Source organism: Dasypus novemcinctus, chromosome 24 (assembly GCF_030445035.2).
Source record: "Dasypus novemcinctus isolate mDasNov1 chromosome 24, mDasNov1.1.hap2, whole genome shotgun sequence".
Taxonomy (NCBI): domain Eukaryota; kingdom Metazoa; phylum Chordata; class Mammalia; order Cingulata; family Dasypodidae; genus Dasypus; species Dasypus novemcinctus.
The window spans coordinates 37,469,056-37,482,959 of NC_080696.1; the positions used below are offsets into that span (position 1 = coordinate 37,469,056).

Sequence of the window (13,904 nt, forward strand, 5' to 3'; positions counted from 1 at the left end):
TTCTTAAGTGAGTGTCCATTTAAATCTGACCCACCAAGAGGGCAAGACTCAAACTGAGTTTGCCTTACTGACATGGTCAAATCAAAACTCCAATTTTTTTTTTTTTAAGATTTATTTTATTTATTTCTGTCCCCTTTCCCCCCGTTGTCTGCTCTCTGTGTGTTCTTCTATTTCTGTTTGTATTCTCATTAGGTAGCTCCAGGAACCAATCCTGGGACCTTTCAGAGTGGGAGAGAGGTGATTTGCTTTCTTGCACCACCTCATCTCCCTGTTGTGCTCTGTATATTTTTCTCTCCTCTGTGTCTCTTATTGCATCATCTTGCTGCGTGAACTCCCCACGTTGGCCAGCACTCCTACACGAGGCAGCTTTCCTGTGCCGGGCAGCATCCTCATGCAGGATGGTACTCCTGCACGGGGAAATGTTCCCTTGTGGGCCAGCACTCCATGTGGGCCAGCTTGCCCTCACCAGGCAGACCTGGGCATTGGTAGACAGGAGCCCAATTGGTTGAGCCACATCTGTTTCCCCAAAGCTCCAATCTTAACAGGTAGTCTAATCAAAGATATTCCAGCTGAATTTAGTACAATAAAGGGTATCAAACCCAGAGGAATAGATTAGTTTACAAACATAATCTTTCTTTTTTATGTGTTTTTTAAAAGATTACATAAATGTTACATAAAAATGTAGGGGAGTTCCATATGCCACCCTCACTACCCATCCCACACTTTCCCACATTATCAACATCCTTCATTAGTATGACACATTTGTTAGAATTGATAGACACATATTAGAGCATTGCCATTTAGTGTCGATTATAGTTTCCGTTATAGTTTAAACTCTCTCTCACACGTTTTTGTATGTTATGACAATATATATAATGGCCTGTATCCATCACTGCAACATGATTCAGGACAATTCCAGTGTCCTGAAAATGCAAACATATTACACTTTTTTATTTTTTTTAAAGATACTTAGGTTAATAAATGTTACATAAAAATATAGGGGATTCCCATATGCCCCACTCCCCACACCTCCCACATTACCCCACATTAACAACATTCTTCATTAGTGTGGTACATTGATTGCAATTGATGAACACATTTTGGAGCATTGCCACGAAGCATGGATTATAGTTTACATTGTAGTTTACACTCTCTCCCACCCAATTCTGTAGGTTATGGCAAGATATATAATGGCCTGTATGTGTTGTTGCAGTGTCATTCAGGATAATTCCCAAGTCCTAAAAATGACCCCGTATTACACCTGTTTTTCCCTGTCCCTGCCTCAGAACCTCTGGTGGCCACTTCCTCCACATCAGTAATAGAATTTCTTCCATTGTTAGATTCACAATAAGTCTATAGTAGAATACCAATAAGTTTACTTTAGTCCATAGTTCATTCCCCAAATCTGAGGATTCTAGGATGGTGATGTGCATGCCACCTCTAATTAAGAGGGGGCTGCAATCCCATGGGCCTGATGGATGGGATTATGTTGCTTGCAGTTGTAGACTTTCGGTTTCTTGGTATGGTAGTTGTCTATCACCACCTCCTTATTAGTTGTCCTGGGCAAGACCAATGACTTGGAGAGTAAATGTTGCAACTCCGTTTGGATTCAGGGATTTTTCACTCATTTTTTACCTAAAGATTCCATAGGTCTTAGTACTTACAGGTTTTCCTGTCTGAACTAGCTTGGCTTTAGGGCTAATTTTTTTTTTTTAAGATTTATTTTTATTTATTTCTCCCCCACCCCCCACCCCATTGTCTGCTCTTTGTTGCATCATCTTGCTGTATCAGCTCTGCGTGTGTGTGGCACCACTCCAGGGTGGACTGCACTTTTTGTGCACGCAGCAGCTCTCCTTGCGGGGCACACTCCTTGTGCATGGGGCTCTCCTACACAGAGGACACCACTGCATGGCATGGCACCCCTTGTGCATCACAGCACCGCGCATGGGCCAGCTCACTGCATAGGCCAGGAGGCCCTGGGTTTGAACCCTGGACCTCCTGGGGGCGGATGCTCTATCAGTTGAGCCACATCCACTTCCCAGGATTAGTGTTTTAAAGAGTAACTGTTCAGAAGTGGCCTTGGCCCAGTGGTTGGAGCATCCGTCTACCACATGGGAGGTTCGCGGTTCAAACCCCAGGCCTCCTTGACCCGTGTGGAGCTGGCCCATGTGCAGTGCTGATGCGAGCAAGGAGTGCCCTGCCACACAGGGGTGTCCCCTGCATAGGGGAGCCCCATGCACGAGCAGTGCGCCCCATAAAGAGAGCTGCCCAGCATGAAAGAAAGTGCAGCCTGCCTAAGAATGGCGCTGCCCACACGGAGAGCTGACACAACAAGATGACGCAAAAAAAAAAAAAGAAACACAGATTCCCATGCTGCTGACAACAACAGAAGCAGACAAAGAAGACGCAGCAAATGGACACAGAGAACAGACAACTGGCATGGGGGCGGGGAGAGAAGGGGAGAGATATAAATGAATAAATAAAATCTCTCCCCTTTCCTCCCCTCCCCCACCCCTGTTGTCTGCTCTCTTTGTCCATTTGCTATGTGTTCTTCTGTGACCACTTGTATTCTCGTCAGTGGCACTGGGAATCTGTGTCTCTTTTTAGTGCATTATCTTGCTGCGTCAGCTCTCTGTGCAATGCCGCTCCTAGGCAGGCAGCTCTTTTCTCGTGCAGGGCAGCTCTCCTTAAAGGACGCGCTCCTTGCACGTGGGGCTCCCCTATGCAGGGGACACCCCTGTGTGGGATGGCACTCCTTGCGCGTGGCAGCACCGTGTATGGGCCCCTCACCAGATGGGTCAGGAGGCCCCTGGGTTTGAACCCTGGACCTCCCATGTGGTAGGCAGACACTACAGTTGAGCCAATTCCTCTTCCCTGTTGTTACATTTTAAATATATTTTTTATGACAGAAGTTGTAAACCTATAAAACAATCCTGTACATGTGCAGAATTCCCAAACAACACTCCTCCATCAACACACCACACTGTGGTGGAATATTTACTACAGATAAGATAATATCATCTGATTTTTACCATGTCCATAGTGTCCTTTTGGCTCACATTTTCCATACTGCCTCATTATCAACACAGTACATCTTTGTCATAGATGCAAGAATATTAAATTATTACTGCTAACCACAGTCCATAGGTCACTCCAGATATATTTTTCCCATGCTTCTCCACATTCCCAACACCCTGCAGTAGTCATATACATTTGCTCTAGCTCACAAAGGACACTCTTGCATCTGTACCATCAACCACAGTTCTCATCTATCTTTTGGATTACTGTGCTATTCAGTGCCTAGATTATGCTCTAGCATTCTGTCAGTTGGCATTTACATACCTAGACTACCATTTTCAACCACATCCCCATTTATAAACTAGCTATTCCTCACTGTGTGTTACCATCCATTCTAATACATTTCCACACTTTTATAATAAAGTGAATTGAAACTTCTACATATATTAAATATCAGTAGTCCATCTCAGTCCTCTTATCTCCTTTAAGAGTCCACCACCTACCACCAGGTCTTGAAGATATTTTTCTACAATTTCTTCTAGAAGTTTTATGGTTCTTGCTTTTATTTTTAGGTTTTTGGTCCATTTTGAGTTAATTTTTGGATAAAGTGTGAGATAGGGGTCATCTTTCCTTCTTTCAGCTATGCATATCCAATTCTTTCAGCACCATTTGTTGAATGGACTGTTCTGCCCTAGCTGTGTGGGTTTGACAGGCTAGTCAAAAATCACTTGACCATACATGTGAGGGGCTGTTTCTGAACCATCAGTTTGGTTCCATTGGTCTCTCTGTCTGTCTTTATGCCAGTTCCGTTCTGTTTTTACTACTATAGCTAGGTAATATGATTTAAAGTCTGGAGATGAGGGTTTGCTTTTTCTTTCTCTGATGTTTCTGGCTATTCAGGACCCCTTACCCTTCCAAATGAATTTAATGATTGTGTTTTCAATTGTTTTTTAAATGCTAGTGGAATTTTTATTGGGATTGCATTGAACCTGTATATCAATTTGAGTAGAATTGACATCTTAATGATATTAAGTCTTCCAATCCATGAGCATGCAATGTTCTTCCAGTTACTTAGGTCTTTAAAAAAATTTTTTTAACATTGAGCTGCAGTTTCTGAATACAAGTGCTTTACATTTTTTATTAAATTTATTCCTACTTGAATTATATGTGTCATATTTTATTTTCACCACTCTTGACACTTTTAGTTTTATTGATATAATCTTCATTTCTAGACTTTCTTCAAGGCCTGTCTCTCCTGTCTTTTCTTTTCAGGTTCTAGCACACCCTATAATATTTCCTGAAAATCTAGTGTCTCGCTTAGAAATTCTCTCAGTTTCTGTTTATCTGTGAATATTCTAACCTCGTCCTCATTTTTGAAAGACAGTCTTGCTGGATATAAGATTCTTGGCTGGAAGTTTTTCTCTTGTAGTATCTTAAATATATCAGACCACTGTCTACTTGCCTCCATAGTTTCTGGTGAGATGTCAGCACTTAAACTTAATGGGTATCCCTTATATGTTATGCATTGCTTTTCTCTTGCTGTTCTCAGAGTTTTCTCTTTGTCGTTGGCATTTGACATTCTGATGAGTATGTGTCTTGGAGGTGGTCTATTCGGATTTTTTCAAATGGGAGTACGCTGTGCTTCTTGAACATGGATATCTATGTCCTTCAATAGGGTTGGGAGATTTTCTGCCATTATTTCCTCAAATATTCCTTCTGTCCCTTTTCCCTTCTTCTGGGACACCCATGACACGTATGTTTGCACATCTTTTGCTGTCATTTAGTTCACTGAGACCTTGTTCTATTCTTTCCATTCTTTCTTTATCTGTTCTTTTGTATGTTCACTTTCAGAGGCCATTTCTTTTTTTTTTTTTTGTCTTTATTTATTTTTTTAATGTTACATTCAAAAAATATACCCCCCACCCTGCAGAGGCCATTTCTTCAAGCTTGCTGATTCTTTCTTCCGCCTCCTCAAGTCTGCTATTAAATGATTCCAATATTTTTTAAATTTCATTTATTGCACCTTTCATTCCCATAAGATCTGCTATTTTTCTGTGTATATTTTCAAATTTTTCTTTGTGCTCATCCAGAGTCGTCTTAATATCCTTAATCTCTTTAGCCATCTCATTGAACTTATTAAGGAGATTTGTTTGAACGTCTATGATTAGTTGTTTCAACTCCTTTATGTCATCTGGAAGCTTATCTTGTTCCTTTAACTGTGCCTAGCTTCCTATTTCTTGGTGTGGATTGTAATTTTTTGTTGGCATCTTGACATCTGGCTTACTAGAGTATTTATTCTAGGTGCAATTTTTCTCTTTAGTTTGGGTCTCCCTTCCCTTTCTTTCTTGCTGGTTGTTACAGTAGGAGCCAAGGATGTAGTTGGTTTTGTAAGCTGTGGAGGCTCAAGATGCCCTCATTGTGCCAGGGACCAATGAAGCTTCTCCCAACTTTCTCCTTTCTCCTTTGTAGGGACAGAGTCACAACTGTGTGAAATAATCCAAGTTGTGCAGGCCTAAACTATAGTTGCCCAGAGAAACTGATGAAGCTTCATGCTCCTTTCTCCTCTGCCTGGAGCAGGAATAGAGCTGCAAGTGTGGGCAGCAGTCTATGCAGTGTGGGTCCAAGATGACTGCAGTTGGCCCAATAGACTTCCATTTTCAGTCTGTGCCAGCCAAAGGTACCTACAGTTACCTGGATGGACTGGTGCAGGGCCCACAGTCTCCTTGCCACCAGAGGTGGGGCCAAAGCCTAGTCTAGGGCTGCAGGTCAATCTGAGTGAAAGAAACTGGTTCCTACTGTCACTGTGATTTTTGGTCATCTGGGCTTCCCCTCAGGCTGGGGGTGAAGTCAATTGTGGCCACCAGCCCCCTTCCAACTTGGACAGATTCACACCCCAGCTGTTCCCAGGGTTGTGTTTTAGCCAGCCGAGTCTACCAGCAACCAACCATCCCCTTCTCCCATTTTTGGGAAATGGAGCTTCCAGTTCAGCCACAGAATAACTCCGTGGTGGCTCATGCCAGCAGAGTAGGATAATCACTGGCCTCCACGGATTGGCTGGTAATTTCCAGAGAGGCTAGCACAGGTCCCTGCAGTTTTCTCCCTGCTGGAGGTGGCACTGGGGCCTAGGCTAGAGCTGCAATCTGATCTGGATGGAAAGAAGTCGGTCCCCACCAGCACTGGGATTTTCAGTTCGCCCTGTTTCCCCTCGTGCCAGGCACGGAGTTAAGATGGCAGCTACTGGCCTCTTTCTGACTTGGACAGGCTTAAACTTTAGCTGTTCTCAGGATTATATTTTTAGCTATCTGAGTTTACTCATCAGTATCTTAAGTTTGTGCCTAACTGTCTCTTCCTCCTCCATTTTTGGGAAGTGGAGCTTTCAATTCTAGCAGCGGGAAAGAGCTCCGGAGGCAGCTTGTGTCTCCAGTGGAGGATGGGTACAGCCTCCTCCAGGGCATGACATGCTCTACTTGTGAGTCTTCTCTACAGATGGGCAGTCTCCTCCTTCCTTCAAGTTTGGTGCAGGATGCTCTTCTGGCCTCCTTGGAGCCCCCAAACATGTGCTTCAGCTAGCTCCAGATAGCTCTGGGTGTTTACTAACTGCCCTGTAGCAGGAAGTGACTCTAGGAGCTCCTTTTTCTGCTGCCATCTTGCTGGTTGTCCTTCTGTTATTTTCATATATGAGAAAAAGTCCCTAATGTATAAAATAATTTAATATGTTATAGAAATTCATTACAGAATAGTTGCGGAAGTTAAGCATATATTAACACATAGTGTTAAGCATTTAACATTTACATTACTTAAATAATTGGAAGAAAATATATTTTTAATCTACAGGGAAGAGAGTAGCAAACATGAGAAAATATTTAATTTTGCTAGTAATCTTAGAGAAATCCACACCTAAAAGGTACTGTTTTACTTTTCAAATTAGCAGATAACATCCATTATTAGTGAGACTGTAGACAAGAAGCTTTTTCTTAAACATTGCTGGTGGTAATGCAAATTAGTTATAACTCTTGGAGAAAGTATATCTGTGTATATGTTTGTGTCAAGAACTATAATGATGCACCTATCCTTAGTAATCTTCTCTGAAAAAAATGTATCAAGGAAATAATTCAATAGAAGAAAAAATGTTTGATGCATTAAACATCTTTATTTATTGTAATGTCAGAATATTGGAAACAACTCTAAGTATTATATATCCATTTAAAATAAAATAAATATGAAGTAGTTGTATCCTTGTGGAAAAGTACTATTTTGATATTTGTGGGAAAACTGTATGTGTGCACAATTTGTATCTCTATTATGATTATAACATTAAAAAGAACATTGGAAAGGAAATTAGAATGTTTTCCTTAATGACTTTTAAGGACTTATTCATTGAATATACATTGCATTTTAAGAACCTGACTGGTGATCTTAAAATTTGTTAAGAAAGGAATTTTTAGAAGTATTTATCTTTATTTCGTTTATAGACTACTTAGGAAAACATAAAGTATAAGGTGTCTTCAGGTAAATCAAAAGTCATTTCTCAAGCTAAAATCTTAACCAAATCTGCACCAGTGCCAGGAAGAAATCTTATTAAATCATCTGTTATACAAGTATTGGTTAAATGAGGTTGTTTATGTTTGATTTAGCTGGGAGCGGCGCGTTGACAACATGGGGCGTATTTATTATGTTGACCATTTCACAAGAACAACAACATGGCAGAGGCCAACATTGGAATCTGTCCGGAACTATGAACAGTGGCAGCTACAACGTAGTCAACTGCAAGGAGCAATGCAACAGTTTAATCAGAGATTCATTTATGGGGTGAGCAGCCTGTTTCATTTAAAACTTAAAAAGTTTACAGTTTTTAACCCTTTCCTGCATGTAAAGCACTAAAAAGAAGGTACAAGTAGGATAGCAACTTGATTGTTCTTATTGAAGATTTTATTTTTTAGACCTTGTCTGGAGTATTCTGTGTATGTGATCTTTTCTTTCGTCTGTCATTTCCTGTAGTCCAACCTCCATTGCTTTGTTAATGTCAAAAATAAACAAATAGAAGTTAGGACCAATTAAAATTAATGGACAAAAGAATAGTAAAAATAAACCAAAGCAGTTTGAAAAGGATTAAAACAGTCCTAAAATTAGTGCTGCCTTAACTTAGCAAAACCTTTGAAGGCATGGGTCTCAGAGCACCTGACTTTCAACTGGCTGTGTAGAACTGATTGATAAGAGTTGCATCACTTTTTTACATTTTACGGTAAAGTTATCTAATTAAATTTTTGGTGCTCTGGGAGACTAGAAAAACTTAATTCTTTATATGCTTATGTTGAATATATTATTCTGATTTCAAAATTGTTTTTTTTTTTTTTTTTGATACAAAAATATTTCTTTCTGGACGAGAAATGGTTTAAATTTTAGGTATTTTCTTTTAAGGTAGTATTGCTGTAATAGTGATAATTACCCCAGAATCTACTAATATCTGGCTTTACAGTCTTCAGTGCTATAAATTTTATAATCTCTCAAGTCATAAAATGTCAGATCTTTGAGAAAAAGGAAATAACCCTTTGACAAATTTGATTCTCTTGCCAAATAAAATAGGTTGGTGTGAGTAATTATAGAACCTAGACAGAAGAAAACCAACTCTCCATCTCTTTCCTTCCACCTGTTTCATCCCTGTTAGAATCCATTAGAGTAAAATTGCAGCTTTCATATTCCTGTCCTCTTTAGGTATTACTTTTTTCCCTTTCTCTATGTTCCTATGTCTTCTTCTCAGACCTCATCACCATAATTGTAATCACTCATTAATATAGACAAATATACCCTTATCAGAACCCTTATCTCCACTACCTAGTAGGGACTAAGATACCTTTCCTTCACATACTAGAATTTTTCCTGCAATCTTCTCTAGACAGCTGTCATTATATCTCCCTGTCAAGTAGTTTGAGAGATAAAATTAATTTTTGTTTCTTGTCTACCTTACCCTTCTTTTTTTTTTTTTTTCTTTTTCTTTTTCCTAATGCTGTTTTATATCTTCTTTTCTTTCTAAATTATATTTACATTTGGTATGCCTGGCCAAATTTCTTCTAGGTTTGAATGCCTAGCTTGCCTGCCTTCTTTAAAGCTAGTTTCCACATGGGTGTCCAGTGGCTTTGGAGTCAGATACATCTGGGTTCGAATCCTGGTTCCACCAGTTACTTTCTCTATATGACTTTGAGTAAGTTACTTAACTTCATCAAGACTCATTTACTTTAACTATAAAATAGATACAATTTCCTCAGAGTTTTTTTTTTTTAAGGTTCTGTGAAATAATTTCCTAATATGTTTGGCACATACTGGGTGTTCAGAAATGTTTGTACCCATCTCCTCTTCTCTCACTCATATCCCCAATTGTAAGTGTGTCTTTATCTCATTTTTATAGTATACAATCTTTTAAAACATTCTTTTTAAAATCAGAATTTTAGCAAATTCTGTATCACCTACTGTGTGTATTGCTTCATTGTAGGCTTGACCCATTTGATACTCAGAGTCTTTGGAAATTTTCTTGAATTACAGCTTTTACCTTATCATCCATGTTCTTATTCTTTCCCTTATCTAAAATAATCTGACCAATTTCCTGAATTTCTTACTCTATGCTCGTGTCATAGAATGGCTCTAAATTACTACGAGAGGGGAGTGGGTGTAGCTCAGTGGTTGAGCACCTGCTTTGCATGTACGAGATCCTGGGTTCAATCCCCAGTACCTCCTAAAAAATAAAATGTAAATTACTAGGAGAACTTAAACTATTTTAGTTCCCCTTCATATTGCCAAACTTATGGACTGAATTGAGTGAATTGAATATTCTGAACACCAGCTACTTGAAAAAGGGGAAGGTTGCTGAGAAATGGTCTGTTAATTGGGTATATAAAGTGGCTTTTGGTTCCCCTTGTTCTGACACTGGTTAGAGGGCAGTAGACTCTTACAGACCCAGCATTTTTATCTTAGGAAGGATTTGGTTGATAATGGAACATTGCATAATATCTCTGCCTTGGTTTATAGCTTCCCAGAATGTGTCCCCAGATTATCTATTCAGGGATATCCAGTGGAATAGGCATGGGTCTTAGAGAATTATTAAAACAGGGTGACTGTCATATGCCAGACTTTTCATACCTGCTCTATAACTGATCTTTTAAAATGTTTCTCCCTGCCTTCTCTCCTCTCCTTTCATATTTTGCCTATCAGGAGGAGCAAGGCCAGTTCTTTATAGGTCTGTCTTCTAAGAGCTGGTAAATAAAAAATGGACTATCTCATGTCCTTTCAAACTCCAGTTTTTAACCAGGTTTCTGCAGTAAGTCAGTGACATGAAAAAAGGAAACAAAAGGACAGTTCAAGACAGTGGTCTAGATTGAGATTTAAGAGACCCAACCAAATGTGATATGAGGACTTTGTGTGGATCCTGATTTGAACAAATAAATGATCAGAGAAATTTAATTACTTATTGGGTATTAGATGATAAAATTAACAATTTTTTGCTAGGTGTAAGAAAATGTCCATAAATTTTAGAGATTCATACTGAAATATATAGGGATGAGATGATGCCTGGTTTTGCTTCAGCAAAAAATAGGGGGAAATGGGATAAATAAAGCAAATGCGGCAGTTTTGATAATTGTTGAATTTTGGTGTTGAGACTATCTGAGGTTTATTGTCCTATTTCATTTTGTAATTCTTTCCATATTAAGTTTTTAAAACAAGCCATTGGAGCCTGTTATTTGTTCGGTTGCCTTAGTTTACTAAGAAAGGGCTTAATCAGGTCTTGCTGAGCAACCACAAAATTTTCCCTACTTTGTTATACATTTGAACCAGAACACACTCTTTAACCCTATAGAGAGTAACTGTAACTGCTTTAGCTTGTTTTTTCTAAAGTTGACTCCAGCTTTCCTTTTATCTTATCTGGCCAAACCCCTCTCCCCACCTTTGTGATTATTGCAAACAGAAGTTTGGGAAGTTTTAGATACCGCCCTAGGCTCTTTAACACATTCCAGCTAGACTTCTTTTACTCATCTGATAGCCTGTTCCCACCTCTTCCCACAATTCTTTGCATATCCCATGTTCTTTCTGTGATCCTTTCTTTTCCAGTTGAAAATGCAGAATTTTTCTCAGACATCTGATGACTCTGGGTACTGGAATTGTAAATGACTTTGGGGGGGGTTGATATGTTTTTCTAATTTTTATATTACTGCTATAGTAAATATTTTTAGCGAAAGAAGACAAAATGGTCATTTTGGGGTGAGGATTTGGGGGACTTTCACTTGATACATTACATGTTTGTATAATGTTTGAATTTCAAATAATTTCAAAGTTTAAATTTTGTTTTTAAAGATTGTTTTGTCCCCCAAAAGTAAAAAAGTGTGTTGGCATTGACCCGTAACTCTATGACACTTATCTAAGAAGTGAACTCTGTCTGTAATTGTGAGCTATGTTGTACACGGCCAGGGAGGCTTATCTGCATTCATAAGCTTACTGTCAAATCTTAAGTTTTTAATTAGTTTACCATGTTGGTGTTCTTTTTAGAATCAAGATTTGTTTGCTTCATCACAAAGTAAAGAATTTGATCCCCTTGGTCCCCTCCCACCTGGATGGGGTAAGTTACATGATTTGTTTCTTTGAATTTATATCATTTTTAAAATGAGATATTATGGGTGATGCTCTGTTTTTGCTTGAGTGATATCTGGGAATTTTTGGGGAAATGTTGATTTAATTCAGAGTGCCAAGTGGATATTGAATCCTCCACAAAGGTCTAAATCAACTATTTTATTACAATAAACTTTTATTAGAATTCAGAATGATTTATTCTTCTAAAGTTTAAAAGCATTTGACCATTCAGCAATAAAAATAAAAAGGAGTTACTATTGATACTCATAAAAACCTGGATGGACCTTAAGGGCATTGTGCTTAGTAAAAAATAGTCTCAAAAGATTATATGGTATATGATTAAACTTATAGAGCATTCTCAAAATGACAAAACTGTGGGATGGAAAGCTGATGAATGGTTGCCACAGGGACTGGAATAAAGGTACCAATACAAAAAGTAGCGTAAGGGAATTCTTTTGTGGTGATAGAACTGTTCTATATCTTGACTGTGATGGTGAATACGCTAATCTATACATGGGATAAATTTGCATAAAACTGTATACATACACACAAATGAATGCAGGCTAAAAAATTAGTGAAAATTGAATAAAGTCTGTAGTCTAATTATAGTAATGTACCAATCAATGTCATGACATTGTACTTCAGCTAGAAAAGATGTCATACTGGGGGAAACTGGGTGAAGGGTACATGAGACTCTATACTATTTTTGCAACTTCTATGAGTAATAATTATTTCAAAATAAAATAAAAAAATATTTTGACCACATTGGTGCTTCCACAACATAGTTCAATGTTTGGTTGGGTTGGCGTTATCTGAAGAAACAGTGGAAGGGGGAACATGTTAGGGTGCTAACTTTGTGCTCTATACCGTGGAACACATGAGAATGCTCTGTTATCCAGTATATTTGGTACCTTAGTTATTAAAATTTAATTGATAGGATTTACGATGTGCCTATCCTGTAAGGCTTTGTTTTAAAATGCTATATAATAGGGATAGTACTATAGCAAGATTCCAGTAAAATGTGGTAGTATAGAAACATTTTGCATGAAAGCCAAAGAGAATGTAGAAAATGGAAAATAGCACAATAAAGCGAGTTATGAAACTAGTTGGATTTTTATCTTCAAGAGCTGCAGATATTTCATAATATTGGAAAACATCAGTTCCCAAGATAGACTGTGTAGCAATTTGATATTATTGATGAATTCCAAAAAGAAATACTGGATTATGTTTATAAACTGAATCTCCTCTGGGCATATTAGATTATATTGGATTCAGAGGTTTACTTGATTAAGTAATCAGGTAAACCTCTTGTGTCAGGAGGGTGTTGAGTCCCCACCCCTTGGTGGCTGGGGAATCACAGATAAAGTTCATGGCAAAGGACAGAGTTGGGGGGCTTTTAATGTTGGAGTTTTAATGTTGGAGTTTGATGTTGAAGCTCGAGCCCCAGGGAGAGAGACAGCCATTCACCTGATAGTCTATAGCTGGCCTTGTGGAGAGAGACAAAACCTAGGGAGCCTCATAGTCTACAGCTGACCTTGTGGAGAAAACAGAGGAGCTGAGCCCAGAGGAACCCAGGAAGCTTGAACCCTTGAAGACGTCAGCAGCTATCATGCTCCAACATGTGAAAATAGACTTTGGTGAGGGAAGTAGCTTTTGCTTTATGGCCTGGTATCTGTAAGCTCCTACCCCAAATAAATACCCTTTATAAAAACCAACTGATTTCTGGTATTTTGCATCAGCACCCCTTTGGCTGACTAATAAAGACTGCTATAGCATTATTGAGTAATGGGAAAAAAAGTGGATATGTCATGTTCACATGAATACAGGCAATAAATGATACTGGTGGTATAAACCTTTCTTTCAGAAACCCCATTGCTTTTTCACTGAGGTTATTTATCCTTAAATCACTTCTATGAGTCAAAAAGGTAAAAAATGTAATAGGCCATAATTATAACTGTTATTGTTGCTAGCTTGTAACAAAGGATATATGAAAAGAATTTCTGTCTCCACCAAGACCTGGCAGTCTAGTAAGGAGTCTTCTGGCACTGTTTAGAGCCACAATGTGGCATATGTGTAGTTGATATGAAGTGCTTTAGGAGAAGGGATACTGCCCTTTATGAGGCATGTTGAACCTGACATGACAGATTGCATTCCTAGACAGATGGTTTTTCTGGCTTTATTTTTAGAGTTGAAGTATTTCTGTGTTACAGAAGGAGAAATTTATATGCTAAATTGATGTCTGAATATCATGTCGTGTATCCTCTTAATTTTAT

At 38.6% G+C, this 13,904-nt stretch overlaps 1 protein-coding gene across 2 annotated transcripts in view; it reads left to right on the forward strand.

Annotated features, from left to right (window-relative positions):
- ITCH (itchy E3 ubiquitin protein ligase) overlaps positions 1–13,904 on the forward strand; it is a 184,379-nt gene that overhangs the window by 88,878 nt on the left and 81,597 nt on the right. For both annotated transcript variants that reach the window (XM_004454806.4, XM_004454807.5), the window contains exons 11-12: positions 7,653–7,827; positions 11,551–11,620. In XM_004454806.4, coding sequence (XP_004454863.1) covers positions 7,653–7,827; positions 11,551–11,620 — 245 coding nt within the window. The remainder of the gene's footprint in view (positions 1–7,652; positions 7,828–11,550; positions 11,621–13,904) is intronic.